The 23,837-nt window shown below is 40.7% G+C and overlaps 1 protein-coding gene across 1 annotated transcript in view; it reads right to left on the bottom strand.

Annotated features, from left to right (window-relative positions):
* COL25A1 (collagen type XXV alpha 1 chain) overlaps positions 1–23,837 on the bottom strand; it is a gene marked incomplete at both ends in the record, with an annotated part of 368,416 nt that overhangs the window by 22,280 nt on the left and 322,299 nt on the right. The window contains 11 exons of the mRNA XM_080916476.1: positions 1,735–1,761; positions 3,659–3,709; positions 4,310–4,372; positions 5,438–5,518; positions 7,778–7,822; positions 11,216–11,260; positions 12,052–12,075; positions 18,791–18,868; positions 19,717–19,761; positions 21,595–21,639; positions 22,374–22,442. Of these exons, the coding sequence (XP_080772602.1) occupies positions 1,735–1,761; positions 3,659–3,709; positions 4,310–4,372; positions 5,438–5,518; positions 7,778–7,822; positions 11,216–11,260; positions 12,052–12,075; positions 18,791–18,868; positions 19,717–19,761; positions 21,595–21,639; positions 22,374–22,442 (573 nt within the window). The remainder of the gene's footprint in view (positions 1–1,734; positions 1,762–3,658; positions 3,710–4,309; positions 4,373–5,437; positions 5,519–7,777; positions 7,823–11,215; positions 11,261–12,051; positions 12,076–18,790; positions 18,869–19,716; positions 19,762–21,594; positions 21,640–22,373; positions 22,443–23,837) is intronic.

The raw sequence follows: 23,837 nt of genomic DNA, 5'->3' as shown, positions 1-23,837 counted from the left end.
TCACATTGGCCGAAGGGACTCTTAACCTGCACAGTACCAGCTGGTCTGCCTGATGGTGAAAAACAGTGTGCTGCTTGTTAAGCGTGGTCTAGAGCCTCCTAACATGAGTGTGGGGGTGGGTATAATTATCACCTGCCTAGAAGAAAATGCTCATCATCAAACTGTGAGAACATTGAGGCAGAAGCACCCAGGACCCTGTGCTATATGTTTACATTTCCAGAGGGTCCACATATTGTCATAGCATAGTGGACTTTGTAGATTTTGGGGATCAGAGTCTGTGCTGCAGCCAAAGTTGAAAACCCCCAAATATGCTATAATTGATCAGGACGAATCCTGAGGTCACAGTGCCACAGTCAACAACACACCTTTTATGGCTTGGTAGCTGCTGTTCTTCACTCGACGGTCATGGCTTTGCGTGTGAGCTCATGTCTAGTGTATGGTTTTAAGATGATGAACAGGAAGGCAGCCTTAGTAGGCCATCAAATTCTTTGGTGGGGAGTCGTGTGTTGGCATTACAAAGTTCAATTTTAAAACCAGTCAAATCCTGTAGTTAAAGTGATCAAATTTCAAATCTGCATCAAATTTTACAATTGATTGGTCATCATCTATTCCTGTAATTTGCATCAAGTAAGTGGAATGCCCTGAGTCTGTATAGCTGATCAATTGCAAAGTCAAGGAACTAACAGGTCATCTGAGGTCTTTCCAATTTTATACCTTGTTGACATCAATACTTTAAGTAACTGTTTTGTGGACAAAATATCTAATTTCATTTTTTGTTATCAAAACGATCTTGAGTATCATCTAAATGAATGGTTATAGTGTGCCTCAGACACCAAAAATTAAACTAGTTTTGGTGGCTTTACTCTAGGTTGTTATAAGGTCTGACACACTATCCACTGGCTTAGCCTGAGGGCAAGGCATTCTAAGAAGCATGAGGTGTCACCTCTTCCCTTTCTGTGTTACCTGCCTGACCCTGGAAAGGAAGTGCAATGGTTCCTGTGTTAAGCATTGTTGGCAACCAGGTACATCTGGGAGAGCCAGACAGGGACCCTGCCAATGCCCAAGAGAGGGTGGCTGCTCTGGATTTTCGGATTGTCCAGTGCTAGCCCTGCATTCCAAGATGTCCTCTAGGTCTCTGTGAAGTAAAGGGTGGGCAGAGGCCATCTTCCCAGGGTAAGCTGCACATACTCTGTCAGTGAGGATGAACTCTCTACTGCTCTCTTCTGCACTCACATAAATCCTGTGACATCACAGCCGACAGACCCTATCCTATTCTAGATGGTGACCGTGGGAAGTACAAAACAGAGATGCCAGGTAACTGAAGCATGAAGATGCAGCAGTGTATACTGCGAGCTAGACTTTCCAGTGATGGCAAACATAGAACTAGAGCCACTGTAAAGAGAGAAAAGCTCCTGGATTAGTCTGAAATTTTCATTAAGTGACCCCCCCAAATGGCAGATTTTCATACATCATGTTTTTTGTTTTTTTGTTTTTTTAACTTATATAGTGACAGGGGCAAAAGCAAAATGAGGAATGATTTATTGCCAGGTGATAGCACTTAAACTCAGTGTGAGTCACGTTGTATTGTGAGAGTTAAACATCTGGATGCTTAAAGGCTTAAGGACTGTCAACATTACTTGACAAACAAGTAAGACAGGACAGACATGCTTCCGTCATGCTTGCCCCTGATCATCAAGGAAACAGAAATCAAATAATCATGGGATTTGCTGGTACCTTTGGTCCAGGAAGTCCATGGGGCCCCTAGAAATGGAAAAGCACAGCTTTAATTAAAAACTGACTCATTGCTTCCTTGTAGAAGTGAGGATTATATCAAGTATAAAATGAGATGTAAAACAAGAATCTTCTTGTTTGAGCTACAGCCAGAGGCAGGTCAGTGGGCTGTTATTTATTACCTACCAAATGTTCCTTCCAGCTCTTGGATTGCTCTGTAATAGGAAATTCATTAAGAGCATTTCTGTCTGTTAAATGCCTACGAGAGGGAGAAAGCTGCTGGGGTTTTCATGGAAGAAAAATTAGGCAAAAAGAGAAAGCCCTGTCTTGGATTTACATTACAGGTGCATCTCAAATTTCCATTTTATAACCTGATAGAGAATATTTGAGATGATTCATGAATTTGTATGGACTAGGGGTAGAACCTAAAAGTCAGAAAGTTAGGGGGAAAGACAGTATCCCCATGGCTTGAGTTGGAAGAAACAGGAGGCCTTTGTCCATAGCTTGTCATGGCCAATGTGTTGAAGAATCTCAAGGAGACAAAGATGACAGCCAACCACAGCATTCTGGAGGTCATCCACCAGTGAGAGCTAAGCATTAGGATTGCCTCTGTTACCGAAAATGCATCCTTTAAGCCTCGTCTAATAGTTGTTTATCAAAGAAAGGAGGTCATAATAAATGCATGAATCAGGATATAAAGAAAGCTATTTTGCAGAAAATACAAATATAGAAGCTAATTATCAATTTAAATTAACTGAAGGTTATTGTGGATTGCTTTGAACCTTTACAGAGATTCCAATAAGCTATTCAGGGAGATGCATATTTAAATATCCATCAATGAAATAAAAAGCAAAAACTAGCTGACCATGTATGCCGAGATATTTGTTACATAAGTTTACATTAATGGTTTCCCTTTTGATAAGCTGTGGATAAACATTTTGGGGGAATGTATTCACTATTGAGCATTCTTAGCTCTTGTTAATAATGGTTTAAAATGCCTTTAAGCTAATTAACTTTATCATTTGAACATGATGTAGCATTTTCTAACTTAACCTTCTAATGTGAAGTAAAATGGGTACAGAAATCCCAGAACATGCCATCTGATTAATTCTTAATGAACTGTTCAGTGTTAAGAGAACACAGTTAACTGAAGTTGTTTACCAAAGAAAGGAGGCAATTAGTGAGACCTGGGTGACCAGGCTACCCTGTGTGACCCACAAGGCCCTCCCTAGAGTGCAGTTGGAGCCGAGTGTGGCCACAGTTGACTTAATCAACATTATTGATGTCTTCCGGTGTATGAAGACACCCGAGAGATGGATGTAACGTTATATCCTGTCTGCTGTGTTCCTTGCTGTGTCAAAAGCACTGGGAACACTCTAGCCTAAACACAAGTGTCAGTGCTCCCACACTGAGAATCACACTTGTTTCAGAGCTGCCGTTCCCACTGGAAGTTCTACAAGGTCAGGGCCGCTGTTTCCATGGCTCACTGGGAGACAACGGCAGCGAACGTAGCTTGGCTCAGTGAGTCACCAGAAGTGCCATTAACGCGGAAGGAAAAGGAAAGATTCAGCAATCTGCATCATCTGGGGAAGCCAGCGGCAGGCTTCATCACTGTTTTACAAATGTCAGGAAGGGCATTAAGCTTCAGAGCTGGTTAGAAACCTGCACTGGCTTGATTAAAGTTGCCACTGACGGACGACAGCAGTAACTGGTTAAAATGATTTGCTAGGGTTCATGCAGCATCGGAGTAAAGCTTGCCAGATCTGTCTCTCCACAGCTGTCTCTCTGGCACATGTGTTTAGGGGACTGACAGACAGCATAGCAAAGTCACCCAGGTACAAACACAAGCCGACTGTTCATCCTTTCTCCTGTAGCACACATAGACACACATAGGTAAATGACTACATTTCAGACGAGGGACACTTACCATGGGGCCAGGTGGGCCATGGGGACCCGGAGGGCCTGGTGGGCCTATGATCTGCATGTTCAAAAAAACCAAACATGGATGTGGTTACTTCATTTAGATAAGGCAGTAAGTACAGTGTGGGTCTGGGGCTAGGGCTCTGCTAATGCCATCAATAGTCATGAGGAGAAAAGACACAGAAGTGATGTGCTCGGCTCTCTGGCTTTAGAAATTCCTCTATGAGAATCAAATGACTTCAAACACGGCAGCAGTTCTCCGAAACCAGAATAAATCAAAACTATATTAAAAGGAAAGGAAGCAACTGATTATTGGGAAATTCTACAATGCTGCAGCCACGGTTAAACCCTCGGTTATTTCCCCAAGCACAAATAGGACTCTGGAGAACAAGAGAATGTGAGTTCATATTTCACCAGGCCTTTCCTATGAGCATTATGAGAAATCCATTGATTTTTCTCCCCAGGGCTCTGCAAAACTGCTTCTAACTCATACAGGGAGGGACTGTGTATCTCAGAAGCATAAGACCAACCTATATAGTGTATAGTTTGATCCACCACACAGGTCATTGTATTTCTACTGATGATTAACCATCAGGCAGAGGGCAATCTAGGCAAATGATAATCCCATGTGAAGGTGAAAGGTCACCCGTGGACTTACAGAAGGCCCCTGAGGACCCGGCAACCCGGAGTCTCCTTTCTCTCCTTTCATTCCATTGGCACCCTACAAATGACCAGGAAGCAGAGGTCAGCATGAGACTTAATTCCAGGGTCTAAAAGACAACTGAACCCATGACTCCCTTGAATTTTTATAGTATGCACATAATTCATAAGAAGTTTTATCTCCACACATTTTAGCTCAAAGCAGCGATATTTACAAAAGTCCCAAGGATTATGTCTGTCGTATAGAGCAAAATACAAAGTAAACAGACACTTTGCTGAGCTGATTTCTCAGCATTAAATACACTGGATCGTGAATAATGTTATTTTTTATGCTGTGCTGACTTTAAAAGGCGAAGGTGAGACTCTAGTTTCATTGATATTTATTTATAGAATTCTGTTTGAAAACAGGTGGAGGAGCCAGGTGGAGCAGGCCTGAGATCTTGGCCACTTGAGAAACTGAGACAGAATGATCAAACAGGAGGCTAGCTCTTGTTTCACAGTGTGCTCAAGCCAGACTACGCGAGGCTTTAACCCAGAAGGGACTGGAAATACAGCTCAGTGTCTGGGCTCTAGGTTCAATCCCTTGTACTGGGGCTAGAGTGGGAAGTGTGGAGGGCAGGAAAGCTTCTATGTCTTTTCTTATAATTTCTAAATTTTTCCTTCTGAAGTTTCAGAAAAGCAGTAGGCCATGAGGAAGAAACAGCATCCCAAAGTATAGACACGCAAGACTAGTTAGTCTGTTGTTTAACAGTTCTAAAGTTTTATTGCTTTGCGTCTGTTTATTTCTTTATTGTGGCTTATTTTATAATAATTGCCCGTCTAGACCAATTAGATTCAAATGGCTGATACCATTTGCTTTATTATCTTTTAAATAAAATAATGCAGAATAAAAGGACATGCACTTTTAAAATGACCTAACCATACTTTAAAGTTATAGTTCCCTGCTTAAAATAAAATAAAAAAAAACAAAACAAAAAAATAAAAAACAACCACCAACCCAGCAGCAACATTGCAAGTATTTCCAAAATAATAATAGTTTGGAAGTTACTGGCTGAGTACAGCTGAGAATGTAATTCTTTCCTGGCCACTTACTTTAGCCAGAGCCCATCATAGCGTGTGCACGTACCGGCAATCCAGGAAGTCCAATTCCGCCTTTTTCACCTGGCGTACCTGGGTCTCCCACGTCTCCCTTTGAGCCTTTGAGTCCCTACAAGTTACAGAGTCTGAATGTGAGAAGTGTAGTGACAACATGACAGGCATGTCCTGGGGCCAATGGGATTCCAGATAACTCTGCTAAGAGGTGGGAGCAAGCTGAGATGGCCATGGCTTTCGTTTTCAGGCATTTTTGTTTTCACAGCCTTCTACATGGGACCAATAGTATTTCCCCATGTAATAGGATTAAGTTCTATAGACCATTTAAATATGAAAAACATGAACTCATGTTTTGGCATTATTTTTCCTGGTTTCATAAATTTGCTTGGCAAATCTATATCCTACCAGTCCAGAAGACAATGTAATGACTGTGATTCTCAACAGTGCAGCAAACATCTGAACCAGGACTCAGCGCTTTCACAGCAAAAGGTCCAAGTAAACGTTCCCACCTCTACACAGTGGTTCCCGCCTCGTCCTGTGTGTCAGCCCTGTCAGTCATCAGTTTACAGCACCAATGTTCAATCAGTGCGTTAGAGTACTCAGAGTGTCCAGCGTTACTGTTTGGTTCTCACGGCATCTCTGCATGGTGAGCCAGAATGTAATTACCGTTCTTTTACAATGAGAAAATAGACGTGTGGGTTTTGAATGCGAACAAATGTGAGTTATGGAACACTGACATTAGAATTAATTAATACTTTTAAGCATTTTCATCCTAGCAACCTTGTGGCGACATGACCAGATGGCACGGTTACCATGGTAGGGACAAGAACACATGTTAACTGTGTTAACTCTCTTTATACCAAGTCCAGAATCGCATACTGGGGGAGTGTGAAAGTACCAGCACAGATAAATGTATTTTGCTGGTTACGGTTTGGGGATTTTGTGACAGGGAAAAGCAACATGGATGGTTCCAAAGGTTTAGTGAGAGAACAGAACTTTGCAAAGCCTATGGAAAAAACATCCAGCTACTGCCTATGTTGTAGATGTTGGAATGTTCAGTATGTCATTATGAATTTCTAATTTATTATCTTTACTAACAATGGGTAAGGATAACCTTTGCCATGGAAAATTGTTGAAATTAATTTTCTATAATATTTAATATGAAAGTATATGACTTTAATATCTAACTCTGTTATTAAAAATAACTTTTTCTGTTTTGTTTTTTTGTAGAATACTTTCTCTTGTAGAGTGAACTGTTGATGTATATGTATATGTATATGTATATGTATATGTATATGTATGTATATATATAATTCCTTTGATTTCTTATTCATTAATTCAAGCTGTTTCTTAAATATATTCAATTGTATTCTCTCTTACTCTATGTGTGGGCCTAAATATGTCCAGTGCCTGTGAGCCCACAGGAGGGCACCCGACACCTTGGAATTGGGGAGCTGGATGGTTATGAGCTGGCTGATGGGGGTGTTCGGAACCAAACCTGGTCCTCTGCAACTGCAACAAGTGCTTTCAGCCACTGTGCCCTCTTTTCCATTCCATGAGCCATTTCTTGAGAAAAATAATAGAAGTCCATATAACCTCAAAGATTTTGAAACTAATCCTTGTGGTTTGGTTCTGAATGCTGTCTGCATTCTCTTAGTAAAATTCTTAAAAGGCAGACTTGCCAAGCCATAGCCGACATGCCAAATCCAGCCTAGGGACTGTTTTTTATTTATGTTGAATTAAAACAAAAAAGTAAGATGTGTTCAAAGAAAAGAATACATGAAACAATATGTACCCACAAAACCTGAAGTATTTGCTGTCTGAACTGTACAGAGCCTTTGTCAATGTCTGTACTGAGGACACTCTCAAAGATGCCACTGTAATGTGCAGAGATACAATGCTTTACTTTCTGTCTGATTTTTTAACCAATCTAGAATATTAGGGGGAAATCATTATTCAGAAAAGGAACACATTATCAAATGCCTAGTGCTAAGCAACACTATTATTGTAAAAACTATGACCATTGATTTTTGATGTTCATTTGCTTTATATTCACTGAAAAAAACAAAACCCCCAAAACCCCAACCAACCAACTAACCAACCAACCAACCCAAAGCTGTTCTTACTGAGGCAGTAATGATTTTAAAGTCTCTTAGAATCTGTTGAGGGAGACTGATAGGTCAGGAGTATTAAGAACAAAATCAAAGTAACACATAGCTGTACATGTCTGCCAACCAAATTTATATCCAATTTAAAACCAACCACATTTGTTCATGTAAAAAGAGACAATGTATTATGTCAAAAGACATATCGTTTGGCTTTAAACTTATAGTGGAAGTGCTGACCAATGATGGCCTTTATCTGTGAAAATTACCTGTTCTCCATCAACCCCGGGGATCCCTGGAGAGCCTTGCTCACCCTGATAAAATAAAAAGCAAGAACTTGTTTGCCTTTATCATTGCCAAAGAAGCTATGTTAGTTGATGAACCTACAGGCCGACTTTTAACAAGTGCATTTTCACCTAAGAAGATGGCGGCACAGCACGTACATCTAAGCCAAGTGAAGGGAAACTCCTCCTTGAGGACTGCATAATAATACTCCTATGTAGCTTTTATCCACGTTCTTTCTTTTCTTGCCCTGATTATATACAACTTAATGGATGGCCACGTCCTACAGTACTTCTAGGACTCTTTCAATTATTTTCCCCCATAAGGAGACGGTATGGGTTCTCTAATTTTCAGTAACAATCAAAACATAACATTCAGACTACGAAGGAATGAAGTGCAAAGTTTGGTAAATTCCTTCACAATGGCCATGAGGGTGCCCTGCCCAGGAAAGCCACTGAAAGACCTAATAAATCAGGTCTCAATCCATGTGAAGTGACTTTCCGGCCTATTCCATTTCCTATACTATGCTAGAAATGAAACAAATGGCCTTTTGATAGTATGATTTATTAGATTGCTGGACAGACTCAGAATACGAAGATTTATTTTTAAATAGAAGATGTTTAATTAAGAACAAATCTAAACAACATGCTAGAGATTATTTAAACAGTACATGTGTAGCCATTTTTCCTTTTTGAAGGAAAACTGAACAAAGTCCAGTTGAAAGGTAAGGCATTGTTGAGTATCACTGAGCCTTGTGTGTGGATGAGGCTTTGAGCCCCAATTTCTACCCTGTGTAAAGTGTGAAGACAGTTCTTTAGGGAGTGAGCAAGCCTCTTGTGGAGGGGTTTCCCCAGGCACAGCCCCAAGGCTCTGTTTTCTAGGAAGGGTTGTTTGGTGATATTAGAAACCCTACTATCCCATCAGCCGGAGGTTTTTCTCCTGGTAAAGATGTTGAGAGCTGAGCCGGAGACCACAGCATGAAATCTGAGCTTTCCCAGTGTTTAAGGAAGCCCGGTCTTGTGGTTTGAAATGACTTGGGGGGGGGGGAAGCCTCTCCTCATTTTGGATTTCCAGCTCTTTGTGGTGGTTGCAAAGTTTATTTTGCCACAAACAAGTCTGCTGAGGTTGGAGGCACCCGGCTGAGCCCCAGCTTCTTTCTGAGTCTGGATACCTGTCAACGCTGAGTCCAATCTCTACAGCTCTGCTCAGCTGTTACCTTAGTAAATGTGGAGCAGGAAGGCTAAAAGAACGTGACCCAGAGAGCCTCCATCACTCAAATGTGCTTTGTGTTTTTGATGCTTAAAAAAATGATAATACTTCTTATTTGACAGTGGAAGGGGAATGCCACACACACAGGGGCTACTACTCTCAGCGGGAGATGGGGAGTCCAGAAGTGGGAATGGGCCAAGTGTTTCAGAGTGACAGACACGCCCACCCGAGTCATCCCAACCTTTTCAGGTAGGGAGCATAGGAAATTGAGAGGCTCATCATATAACATGACATTAGTGCTAAGGTACTCTGGGTGGGCGTAAGATGACAGGATAGTGAGGTGGAAGGTAGTGAGCCTTAATTTCAGCTCAAACCCATCTTGGACTCCTAGACTTAGAGAGGCATTCCCATGCACATCCATCACTATACTCCCTGTTAAAAACAGTCATTTTTATTTTTATGCATATGGGTGTTTTGCCTGCATGTATGTCTCCATGCTGTGTGTGCCTGGTACCCTCAGAGAGCAAAAGACAGCATCAGACCCTCTAAGACTGGAGTTAGAGATGGTTGTCAGTCACCATATGGGGCCTTGGAATCAAACCTGGGTTCTCTGGAAGAGCAGTCAAAGCTCATAACCACTGAACCACCACACCCTAGCCCTCATCCCACATGGTCTTAATTAAAGCACTTGATCTATCAATGTTCATGCCTTTACATGACTGTTTCTAAGTTACCCTGGGCTCTAAGTTCATGGTCAAACCTCTTGCTGGTCTCTGCAGATTCAAACCTACATCAGATAGTGAAGGCTCATACTTAATAAGTGATAAATAAAAGAAAACCGTTGGAGGCTTTAGTGAGACTGCCTTTTTAGCTGGCCAGTCCCCTTTCGCTCTTTAGATCAAGGCATGGCTGTCTTCTCGTGGCCTCAGAGCTGTGGAGTTATCACAGAGACCCATGAGCTTGCGGCAGGCTGAGTGCACACTGAGCTCTGGAGAAAATTCTGGTTCTTGAGATTTAGTTATGAAAGGCGATGAGGCAAGAAATTTCACAAAATATTCAGAGTTCCTTCCCTAGTGTCTAAGCCCATCTCAGAAAACCCATTACGCACAAGGATCCAAGCAGAGTTGCTTGTATGACCTCTGCATTTCTCAGGGCTAAGGCTATGTAGGGAACCAGTCAAAAAGTTCTGTGTCATAAATTAAAGTTAAATAGGGAACATGTTTATGACACATAGAAAATATTTTGAGAATTAAGATTTGTGCTCAGATAGATCTATGCATATCACATGAACAAGAACCTCAGTAATACTCTATTTTATAGTCTTTTAATAAATAAATCTATATACTGAACATTTGTTTTTAAGTACCCAGAAAAAGTACAAAAGCTGATGTGTGCATGAATGTGTGTGTATGGATAAAAGGTACAGCAAATAAACTGACTTAAGGAGCATAAATAAAGGCTGAATTTTGAAACCACTTGAATCTCCTACAAGAATCCAATGACGAAAGTCATATTTCAACACGTGTAGCTCAGTTCTGAAAAGCCAGAATCCCCGGACATGTGTTAATTGATCAAACATGGTTGAATGGAGAAGCTTTAGTTTGGAAGGGTAAAGCTAGCACCACCCACAGAACCTATGTATAATCAAGAAAGTTTTGGCGGGTGCTGTTTGTGATTAGTAACCTCCATTGATGAAATGTATGGCAGAAGGTCTGAATACACATGATACACAGTGTAAAACATTAATATCTCATTAGTAGCTCCTAAACCTGTCAGTCATTTATGAATGCATCATGGGAAGGCTCTCCTTGTCCTTCTCTTACAAAAGAATTGGAAGTTAGGTTCTCTCTTAGTGGCAAGCATAACTCCCTTCAACACACTTCTGCTTGGATAGTTGCCTTCCCCCATGGGCCATGGTTAGGGTTTATAATTTCTGTGGAACCCCTGCTTCTCTTGTTCTCTGCTCTATACTTTTCTCAGTGCCCTTTCCTAACTTCACGCCTTCGCTCCTCTGTCCCACTTTCCTCTCTTCCTCTGTAGCTCTCTTTCTTCCTTTCCCTGAGACTCCCACACCCTCTCCTCATCCTCTAAAACAGCATTTCTGGCTTAGTGTCTCTGGTATTTTGTAAGACATATTTCATAAAGACATGCATTCTCAACAGGGCATCTCTGCACTGTAGGTGGTAAACGGAAACAAGGAAGGAAGGAAGCATAACCTTTGGCCCTTGTAGTCCTTGAGGTCCAGGAGGTCCAGGGGGGCCCTGAATCGAGAGAAGACAAAGTTGTAAAATGTGCCAAGTACTCGAGTTACAATTTCAGGCTTTAAAAACACCAAACACACCACTCAGCTCCACTATTTCCATCATAGTTAGATACTGGTTTTTCAGGGGTGCAACAGTTTATCAGTTACAAAATGACAGAAACTGCCAACCCAAGTTCTGAACTGTCAAAACACTCTCTAGGTTACCACTCAACAGATGACGCTTGGATTCAGTAAGACAGGTGACAATCACTGCCCTGTGTTCTGCACACTTCTTGTGGTGGGTTACTGACTGATGCCACCAATGTTTGTCAGTACCCTCCTCCCTCCCAAGCCCTCTACCTCAAAGACTGGTTTCCCTCTCCCTCTCCTTCCATCGCTCTGTCTGTCTGTCTCTGTCTCTCTAGAAAGACAGGGTCTCTCTGTTAGTCCTGGCTGTCCTGGAATTTGCTATATAGACCAGGCCTCAAACTTACAGAGATCTACCCGCCCCTGACTCAAGAGTGCTGGGATTAGGAGCATGCACTGTCACACTCTGACAAGGTTTTGATTTCTAACCTACAAAAAGATAAAGCTATCTTTTTAGCAAGAGGTTAAAGTCTTACAATTTTTTTCTCTGTACTTTCCTGCAGGACAGAAGTTTAACTATGTTGAATGTTTTAAGAGGTTAATAACGTAAACATAAAAGTGAACACCACATAAAGTAGTGGCTACATTAGTACTACTTCCACCTGCATGCATTGATACTAAGTCCAAAGTCACAAACCACAGAGAGCATGCAAAAGGAGTTACCGTGACAGTTAAAGTAGTAATCCTCTGTTGGGAAAATGGATCAACAAAGATAAGAGTTACCTATTTTGTGTGTCAAAATAAAGTGACATATTTCTGAAAAGATATCTACTTCTAAAATATATTTTGGCAAGTCTTGTAAGTAACAGAAACCACAGCAACCACTATCCTATCAAACTTGTAAAGGGTTTCATCAAACAGTTTTAGAATTTTATTTTAAAAATTATAAGAAAGTAAAGTATAATTCTTTTGTTTGTCTGATTTAAAAATTATTATAATGAAAAATTATGTAGTCAAGTAGTTATGTTCTAAAGGCTTGTCACCCTAATTTTGAATTATGAAATTTGCTATTAGTAAAAGTTCCATTTTAGACAGTAAAGTGATTAGGAAAAAGTTAAATATGTTTCTTCTCTTATTCTGTTGGGTTATTTTTTTTATTATAATTGTTCCTCATATGCTATAACCAAAGAAACTGATATTGAACTAATCTAGTTTGTTGAAATGCTAAATATTTTAACAAACTATATTGTCTCAAAGCATGAACTTCTAAAACATGATTCCTGTTCTGTGGATTTAATAGTTTATAATTTATATCTTGTGCTAAGAGCTCTATAAGGTTTATTGGAACAATAGAAAGGTGTCATTTCCTATTGAGGATGTTTGGTTACAGAGACGCATTGTCTGATCACAGGTAACCCTGAGGGTCCTGTTTTAAGCCCCGCCTCATTGTGTCCCGTCTCTCCATTCCAATCTGATTCCAACTGTTTTGTCACTTTTATTATTGTTGTAAAAATGAATGTCAACATTGTCTATTTCACTTTAAATCTACACTAGTTAGATAATTAAAGTTTGTACTGCATGATAAAAGCAGTTAGTGTGATTATGCCTTCAGGTAACACATCAAAAAAGTTTGATGTTTCTGAGACAAAAGCACAATGTTAATAAGCCAAGAACAAGCTATTCTATGTATCCAGAGTTTTAGGTCATCGCGTAGGCACAGAACAAGGCAACACTAATGCTACTTTAAAGAACTTTATCTAGACACAAAACTTGGATTTATAGCAATAAGAAGGCTGTTTTGCTTCTAGGATGTAAATGAGTCATTTACTAACACAAGGAGATTATAGAGTAAGGAGAATTTCTTCACTCTTGTCCTTCCATTAGTACTGCATATTTAACTAGAGATCAGAACTACAAAAATTTTATGAAGGTGAGCTGTTTTATAATTTGAGTTTTCTCAGATTTTCTTAACAAGGTCACACATAAATTCATACCTCTACTTCAATCAACGCAAGTCTGTAGTTGCTCAGCCCTTTTCTTCAATCTATTAATGCTAATGACATTTTTTTAAAAAAAATAATGAGCTGCATAATGAAAGAATGTAATTAATGGTAGGTGAACTAACAGAAGGAGTTTAAATGAGACACTTAATAATAATTATAGAAACTTCAAAATTGTGATGATTCCATTGTCACCCAGAGGACAAGTGGTGACAGAAATCAGCTAAGTTCACAGAAACACCATCTTGTTTTCCACCTGGAAGTAGCCATGTTCAGATCACAGAGTGGCCCTAAGAAGTTGGCTCTTTGAGTTAAAGCTGTATATGAGAGCAGGATCCTTATGAACTCTGGTTATGAATTGAAAGCCAGAATTTTTGGAAGTGATGGAGAAAGACATTATATTCCAGTGGGACATGATCTGAGATGGGAGGGGAAGCTCATATAAATATCAATCTGATGCTTTGGGATTTGATCTGAAATGTTTCTATAAAAATCCTGCCCAAAGTATTGGCCATTTCTATTTATAGAGATGCAAACTTAAGCTCCATTTTGCTGAAGCAGAAGATGACTCCTGGAAGCCACAATGGGCGTTGAGGGGGCTCCAGCCCTAGCTGATATATGTACACAACAATTCTTCAGCAAACATCTAGGAAGAGGAGATAGGAAGATTCTAAGGGGCAGGGAAGCAGGCATTTTTCTGTTCCTTCTAGCTATGACAGGGAAGGGACACCTGTAAACTATCAACACCATGGCTGTCTAAACACGATCTGAGCAAGCCCAGCAGCTGATATCTCAATGAAGAATGGGACAGTGCCCAGGACCTTCCACTCCTAGACTGTAGAAGCAATTAACAGTCTCTGAGAGGAGAAGTAGTATTCCCCAGGAATAAGCCACTTAATGATTATCTAATCCCAAGGTTCAGCAGGATGTTTATATGTAACAAAGAATGGTTAAAAAGAGGATGCTGCGAATTTGGGGGTGTGGGAGAGGTTAGAGGGAAGAGAAGAAGAAGGGAAATGAGGCAATTGTATTTTAAGTACATAAAAATCTTTAATTACAGTACAGTGTTAGTGATAATGTTTTTTGAATTTTTTAAAAGAAACCTAGGAAACAGATGTTTTATTGTGAATTGTGAATCTTTAACCATCTTGAATCAAAACAAGAAGGCTTAAGCAATGTTTGAATAAACCACTATATCTTTTGTTTTTGTCGAACAACATAATTTAATCATCTTTCCAACAGAACAGACAAAGGAGAGTAATTTGCAAAGCCAGAACATGGGCATCTTAATTTGGGGAATGTGGACATTTCACTATGGATAAGATAAGACTAGGGAGTCTGGAATAGTACTAGGCAGGGAGGAAAGATGGGTCTGAGCAGTTGAGATAAATTTTTTTTATGTTGCTTTGTGTCAAAAAGAAAAATAATGTGGTATGCTATGTTTTTATTTTATTCCACATCTGCAGCTTCAGTCAAAAGCATATAATCAGCAGTTTGTTATATGAGTTTAATTTTGTTTCTCATTTAACTACAAAGGAATGGGTGGAAATTATGAATACCAAATTCAGAATGCCAGAAATCGTAGAAACATAATATGCTTAGTGTTTCAACCATTTTATCTCCTACATCAGATACTGGACCCAGAAAAGTTACTTAAACAAGGCTCAATACTTTTTCCCATAATTTGAACTATTTCACAGAATGGCAGTTTTTAATCAAAGCAATGTGAAAATTTAGAGTTCTGATGTGATACTGTAACTATAATACATTCATATCCATGTAGTTATTCTAGAGTTTCAGACCAAATGTTTTTCTAAAGAACACAGTCATGAAATAAGCGTTATCCATCATTGGTTAGAAATTGAGGAGAATAAACGTTTATCAGCTCCCTCTTCCTCTAATGCCCCTGACTTGATTGATTTTTTATTTGAAACTCTTAATCCACTAGAGTACTTCGTTAGGAAGATAAACAAATAACCTTCAAGGGAAAATGACTCTAAGCTCTTTATAAACACAGCATATGGTTTGCCCAATAACAATATATCATTAGGCTTTGGGACAATGTAAAGTCATTGGCTATGATGGATGCAGCCTGGAGACACTCTGCAGTCACACAGAGCTTGAGATGAAAAAAGGGACAAATGGCAGTGTGTATCTTTCCATTTTAAGAAACAGCTGTCAGATTTATTTCCCAAAATGTACAATACTTTTAGGAACTTCAGTAAAAACTGTCCAGGAGCTCTTTAAGATCACTCTCAGGATAACACTGTATTTCCTGAGCTCTTACAAAAACATTGACTCCATTTTGTAGACAAGGTCAGTGATGCATAAATACAGTGATTTCCCTAAAATGACCCAGCTCATATGTGGTGGAGGGGAGAATAAAACAGAAATGTCTACGTCAGTGTAAGCTTAGCCTGTGTGCCGGCTCATGCAAAGAACACTTCAAAATACTTCAATGCTTTGCAGAAGATGCCAGCAACACTGGAGGGTTTCTTGGAAGAGCAGAGATGTGGACGCCTCTCATGATGGTTAGGATGAGAAATGTCCCCATGTATTTGAATGCTTGGTCAGGTTAGAGGACTTTTAGGAGGTGGAGCTTTCCTTGAGGAAGTATGACACTGGAGGTAGCCCCACCCCATACCCACAACCCTCCCTCTCTGTTTCCTGACTGTGCACACAACATGAACAGCTACACCCCTCCCTCTTTGCTCTATCTTTCTACTCTTGCTTCCATACCTTAAATGTCTTTCACTGTGATGGACTCCATCCCCTGGGAACAATAATCTACAAGCTTTCCTCTAAGATCTTGGGTAGGGGGCAGGCCAGGGTACTCTACAGAGCACAGAAAGTAACTGGAACTCCATTTAAAGGTGGAGATGAGGTCTCTGGGGCATTTGAAAGTAGTTTAAGAGCGGTCCCTCTTTTACTAAGTATGAATTTAGAAAACATTGTAGGTCCAATAAACAAACATAAACCAAACTTGCCTGTTCTTTGTCTCTGTCTCTCCATATAAAATTATCAACTTGTAGTAGGAAAGGGAAACATTTAGAAAATTGGCTCAAGAATTTGACAATAACCCCAAGGTTATTGTGTGTGGTTAAGCCACTTGTAATGAGGAATGCTAAATCAGTTTGTTGGCTGAATATATTATCCAATCCACATTTGTCCAGCTGGGAAACACGGGAATAAAAGAGGCCAGCACTGGTAGTGAAGCCCACCAAAAACTATGAAAATTAGAATTCTGACACTGGCAAAATCATGAGGATAGAAATATTAAAATAGGTATAAACTCGAGGGACTTAGCTTAAAATGTAACAGAACGCCTTAACTAAGAAATGGCTTGCACACAAAAAGTATAATCATTTAACCAATCACTAAATTCTAACTGCTCACTGCACATTTATCAGCCTAAGCAATATAAACACAGGGCATATTTTCTGTCACCAAGAAATGTATAGCATGGTATTTAAAAACAAATTATGTGATTAGAGAGTAATCATATGTCATAATATCGGACCCTGACTTCTACTGTCTGAGCTTAGAGGAAGAACCCAGCTGGCAACAGAAGTGAATTTATGGATCAGATCCAGTGGATAAAAGAAAGGAAAAATAGTGGATGAAGGAAAAATAGTGGATGTAGGCAAAAAAGATTTGTGGAGATATGATAAAAATGACCATGTCATGGGAAAAAAAATATCCTGGAAGAAAATATCGCAGTGTAGAATCTTAAATGATGTCAGATGGAGGAGTTTGGTCTTGGTCCAGTAGGCAATAAGACCTCATGAAGAATTTTTTTTGTCAAATTACAGTAATTAAAGTAATGGTGCTTATAAAAAACAAAACAAAACAGCCTTAGAGACATTCACAGGTTAGATTAGAAGGGAATGGAGACACTAGGAAGTCAGAACTGGTCACAGGATTGACCGGTGTTAGATATGGAATAAACAGCCATGGACCAACATTTGGGAATGTACAGGATGAGTATTCTGGGATGTGCTTTGAGGAAGCTCCTGCTAAGGCAGATTTCAAGAACAGCCGTGAGATGCTTTTAAACCTTCTGTCTTGAGCAAGAGGAATATACATGGTATCACTAATCTCTAGTAGTTAGTTGGTGAATCATGTACTAGGTGGGAAAAGTACCCAGCAGAACGGGGTGTGTTTGTGCAAGTAAGAAAAACATGTGGCCGTGGAGAAACTTTTCCAAATAGCTGGAGCCATGCACAGACCCCAGAAACAGCAGATCCGACAGGGAACAGCTTTGCTACAACACATTGGAAATAGTGTTCTACCTATGGAAAGACCAGGGACGTCAGGCTAGCAAAAGTTAGGATAGATTAAAAAAATGTGTGAAATACTAAAAGAAACAGCTTCACTAGAGAAAAAGAGGGAAAGAATATAGAGAAAAAGCCGGATAAAGCAAAAAGATTGTTGAAAGGAAGGTGATTTGGTAGGCGTGTCACAGGAAAAGTGACGGTGGGCAGGGGTCACAGGAAAAGTGACGGTGGGCAGGGGCGAGGGATGACCATTATGGACTTTCCCTGAGGGTCACTGCTGGGTGACAGAGGGTATAATGCACATGTGTATAACAGAAAAGATGACTGAGAAGCAAGGGAGGGAGAGCGAGCCACTCTTCACTGAATGAAAAGACAAAATGGGATGGTGGCCATAGAAGCACACTGGAGAGCACTTGGTGGCTTTCTAAGTGTGTGACACATATTTAGTAGTTTGTTCCCAATAACTCAATGAGGTACTCATGGCTTCTACATTCATTTCAAATATGGAGAAACAGAGGCAAACAAAAGCGAAAGAACTGTCCAGGTCACATCTCTAGTAAGCCAGACAGTTGAAATCTGGACTCAACTGATTACGTCCAGCTCCTGCTCAGCTTTGTAAAATTCTCTCTTTGAGCAAGGAAGTGAACATTTGCCTAAACTAACACAATTTACTTGATTATGTTCAGGAATATTTAATAGTAAAAGGAAAACCAGAAGCAGGAGTTTAAGATAGAACAAATGAAAGACTCCTGGATGAGGAGGCAGAGGGGCTTGGGAGGGAGGAGATGTGGAGAGAGAATTCAGGGGTGAGCTACGTGAGCCAGCTGTGGTGGTTTGAAGGAGAATGTCCCCCATAGGTTTGGGTCTCAACACTCAGTCCCCAGTTGGTGGTGATATTTGGGGAGGGGACATAGTTGACACCGCTGGAGGAGGCAGATCATTGGTAGTAGGGTTTGACAATTTATAGCCTTACCCCACTCCCAGCTTGCTCTCTGCTTCACTGTTTCAACAGAAGATGTGAACTCTCATCTTACTGCCATGCCTTAATGCCATTATAAATGCTAGCCTTCTGGAACCGTAAGCTTTCCTAAGTTGTGGTTGAGCCCGGTATCTAATCACAGCAACAGAAAACCAACACATGTATCTAAGTCTCTGTGTGACCTAGGGTAGAGAGTAGTCACTTGCCTGCAAGGCCTCGTGGAGGTTGCCATTGTAGTCTATGATCTCAGTGGCTCCTGGATCACCCTTTTGCCCAGGTGGACCCTGTGACCACAAACAAACCAAGAGAAAGTCATAGGTGTTAGACTAGTATACAAGATGGTGGTAGACATGGAGTAACTTGAGGATCCCTCCCGACTGTCATTTTCTAAGACACAGGCGTGTTTCAGAATAATAATTGCATTTAAATTTCATTCATATTGTAAAGGCAAGGGACCACTTCTAACTTCCTGTCCATGGTAGATGTGATACCGATTCCAAAGCACAAGTTCAACTTTGCATCATGGAAATTATTATTGGCTGTCTCTGTAATATTAAGATAACCCCTAACCTCCTCTAGTTATCCCTATGCCATAGGCTGCTTCCTCATTCCTTAAGAAGAGAGAACAATGCTCTGTAGGAAATACTCGGCTTCCCCATAGGACTGTTATTCCATATGTCCCAATTTATCCAAAATTAGATGAGATGGAAAATGTAAAAAGAGTATTATACATACACAAATACACACCCCCATTCAAGACTACTAGAGCACACACATCTCTCTACATGTCTAGACTTTGATTCTACCCATTACATCTTCTGCAGAACTTCCACGACCCATATCCCAATTCCATATAAATAGACGAACTCTTGTCCTAACTGAAAAATGGGAGCTTTACTAGCTGGGTAGCTGTAGGGTGTCTACATTTTGTTTCAGAATAAAGTGTAGTGTATAGTAAGAGTTTCTACAGTCCCTGCTCGTGGATAAGAAAACAAATATCGAGGATGTGGGTATGCTGGGAGCCATCGGGGAGCACCACGGATGCTTTGACTGTGCACTGTCTGTTCAGGTGCTGCTCACAAAATCACACCAACATGCCTTTGAATCTGAGTTTAGACAAGAAAACACTCACCCGTGGTCCCAGAGCTCCAGAGTCTCCTTTGTCTCCACGGTCACCCTTTGGCCACAAAACAAAACAAAATCCCCAAACAATAAATTAGCTGAAGGACCACTGATGTACAAATCGCTCACAGACAGTCATTTGTTACCACACAGCAGCACTTTAACTGTGAACTGCACACATCTGAAGCAATCACCACCATCACCTCAGTGCTCAGAAAACAGGGTATCTTGGGGCAACCGGATGTACTCTTTGGTCAGGTGGGATTTGCAAGAGCAAAGTGAGTGATGTCTACAGTACCCAAAGGGACTTTATCTTCAGACTGAGCAGGGCAGCTTGCCTCTGAAGGAGTCCGAGCACAGGGAAAAGGGACAAGTCACTGTGGCATCTGTCCCCAGGGAAGGAAAGTAGAGATGATTCCAGGGAGATGGGAGTGTGAGGTCAGAGGCTAGACCTCCCTCTGATGACAGAGATCTACCTGTAGATATTTTAATACTCAGTGCTGAAGTTGAGAGATGCCAAAGAGCCCAGGATGACCAGACTTCCTTTATGTCCTCTCTCTCCTTCTCCCTTTTCTCTGTGCCCCCTTTTTGCCTTTTCTTTTTCAAAGCAGTAAGAAATAATCTCTGAGGTTTTGTTTACAGTGTCATAACCCCACCCACAGAGATACCAAGAATAGTCTAAACTCTCCAAATGATCTGAGGTCTAAACAAGCAAGTAGCAGAAAACACTTAAATCTGGGTATATTTAAAGGTTTTAAAAAGTAATTTAAAATTAGAGCCCTTTTCTGTATGAAACTCAAAGCATCTTCCTGTCTGTAGACAAGGGCTAATGAAGATAAAAAAAATGTACAGTTATAAATTTTCATGCAGGTTTTATTACTAACAGAAGCCATAATAATTAATTTCATCAATAAAGAATTAGCAGGCTCTAATCTCTAGCCCCATTTTTATATTTTTCTGGTTATTAGCTACCAACATTTTAAGCAACAGTATACATGTTATTTTGGAGTATAAACATAATGACAAAGGGACCACTGTTATCGGTGGTGACATTTAATTTTATTATTATTTAATGAGTGTGCATATGCCTGCATTGAGTTACGGTGAGTGTGTGCAGGTCAGAGCATAACCTTGGGTATCCGTGCCTGTCTTCCACCTAATGTGAAACAGAATGTCTCTGGTATTTTTCCACGTGTGAGCTGGGCTAGGGAAGTCCCCTTTCATTCCTCCTGTCTTCTTGTGGGAATGCAGGGATTACAGATGCTTCAGTTGTTTTGTGGGATCTGGGGATTCAGACTCAGAGCTTCACATGTACAGGAAACAGTCTTACTGACTGAGCCATGTTCTTACTCCTAGGGTAACATTTTACCTCTCTTAATGGAGTTAGGCAACAAAGGTAGGAAATGAAAATTAAGAGCATACATTATATAAAATAATTTAAAAAACCCCACGAAATATACCCTGTCTTAAAGAACAGTCTGAAGGGACTAGCAAAGGCTCAGAAGGTAAAGGCACTTGACAGCAAACCCGACAACCTGAGCTCCATCCCTGGATCCCAGGTAGCAGAGAGAGAACTGATTCCTGCAAATTATCCTCACCTTCACATGTGTCTTGTGGCACACAGCACAACACACACACACACACACACACACACACACACACACACACACACACACACACATGTTAAAACAGAATAGTCTCACGGATGAGATCAGGCAAAAACAAAGAAAAAGAAGCCAAGTGTCTTGTGATACAATCACAGAAACAAACTGAACGTAAATCCCCCAAATAGAAAGCTTTTAATCTACAACAGAATTCTTTGTGAAAAGGCAAACGACATAGATCTCAAAGGCCTAAAGTCACATCAAGATGGGTATTGGTTACTGACCTTTGACCCCTTTGGGCCTCTAGCTCCTGATTCACCTTGCTTCCCCTATTGTAAGAGAGTATGAAGAAGAGAAAAAGAAGGACAGGAAAGGTAAGAACAGTGGCTCAGAATCAGGAGGAAGCATGGGCATGCTTTATCTGACCTGCCCGTCACGGTACTGTATAACATGAGTTATTGTGACACACAGCATACATATCACTGGAGCTCACTCCCTGGTCTCTGTCCACTTCTCTCCATTATGACTTTGGAGAGCTGCGTGAGTGACTCTTGTGAGTCTCAGCAGGCCTTATAGACATAGATTGATTTCTCTTCAGAGACTACAGACATTCTCTCTGTCTCCAAGAGGGGCTGCCTATTAGACTAGTGTGACCACGTTAGTTTGCATAATGTTTAGATAAATAAGGACTGCATAGGCAAATAAAACCTTAGCTCTAATATTTTCAAGGTGTTACATTCCATCACGTTACCATGGAAATGAACACAGCACTTGGCAACGAGTTTTTTTTTCTCAGCCGGCTGTAACACCCATTGAGCAATAATGTGTAACATGACAGCACCTGTCTATTGACATCCAGAGATGTTAAATTTTTTTACTGAGATGCACTATTAAACAAGAAAAGTTGAGTTTCAAAATCACTAGCCACCACTGCGCATTTCAATGGGGTGTTTGTGACTTGGGTTGCTTTCATGTCTGCTGAAGAGTCAGTTGCATCTTCCACAGAAAGAGGCATGCATTCCCAGACCAAAGAGAACGCTCTTCCAGTATAAGAATGACTGACCTTTGGCCCCGGGGCTCCAGGATCCCCTCGTTCGCCTCTTCCAGGAGGCCCTGCTTCCCCACGTTCACCCTGTCACAAATCCAAAAACAGATAAATAGCAGCCTGTTCTCTGGTGAGGAATACAGGGGTTCAATAAAACCAAGGTTAACATGACCCCACTGCTATGCACAGTGCACTGGCCTGCGTTAATCTCTGACCATGAGTGATCCCATGTCATGCACAAACCAATCAGAGATTGTTAATTTTGGGTCAGTGAGTTCCTTCGGAGCTTCTAAAAGCTTTTGTATTGTTTCTATGAGTGACTGCACATTGGTCAGTGGGCTGAGTGGGGAACGCTTCCCCTTAAAATACCCATTTGGCTTGGGATGGATAGAACAAAAGGCAGAGGACAGACGAGCCATCTCCCTCTGGAGCTCCATGACACCACAACTCCGGTCTTCTGCCTGAACAAGACTAGCACCAGGTACCACAACTCAGACCTTTAACTGCTGCCCAGGAGATTCAGCATCAGCCTGGAGGATTCCGAAACCTTCAGGCCCGCATTACTAGCATCCTTCCAGTTTGTGGATAACTGGCTTATGTGGCACATCTTTTCCTCCATAACCACTGGAATCAATTCTCGTAGTAGACCCCCTTCACAGCCATGTCTTTATTTAGGTCTACATACATGTATGTACATACATGTTTACCTACCTAGCCATTGACTCACCTATCTGTTCACTCACTGATACTCCTTCTGTGTCTCTAGAACACGTAATAATGTGATTCTTCCTTATAATTTCCGTCTTACAAACAAGCAAATAGTTTGATGAATGCCTATTGTACAGGTGTGAATAAATGTAAGGACTTTAAATGGTATCAATATGGTCTATTACTAACTTATTCTTCTTATTTATTGTAAAATGGACACGTATCCATATTCTGTAGCAAACTGTATATCACAGTGATGAAGTTCCATGCTTTGCACTGTGGTACCCTGTTTTCTAGTACTCTGACAGAAACTTAAGTTTCCTAGGCAGATGTAGCTTAGATAAAGGCATAGTCACAGTCCTTGGGGACATGCCATCCCCACTACAGATATCTAGATGCTACTAGTCTTTCTTCCTTAGGATCTATCTTCACTGCCCTGAAAGTTAGACATAACCATATTTTTATTTTTAGATCTACTGTGAGGGGTACAGATCCAGACCATCTACAAAGTTATAGAAGACCATTGTTGGGGGTCAGAATAGATTTTCAAATTGGAAATTTCCACCTTAGGATACAACTCTTGTTAAAACAGGCAATTCGGCTAACAATTACATTTAGAATATTGCTGAAAATGGCCTTCTTTGTATATACTGACTTGTAGAAATACCACATGGGCACGTCACATCCCTTTCCTCTCCTAGAGGTTCAGAGTAAAGTACCTGCTCTTCAGGATCACGCTGAGTTCCTTTATAACAGCGATTGCTGCCAACTTCC

Source organism: Micromys minutus, assembly GCF_963924665.1.
Source record: "Micromys minutus genome assembly, chromosome: 4".
NCBI lineage: Eukaryota > Metazoa > Chordata > Mammalia > Rodentia > Muridae > Micromys > Micromys minutus.
The sequence above is the reverse complement of the archived record's forward strand: the minus strand, read 5'-3'. Positions and strand labels throughout refer to the sequence as shown.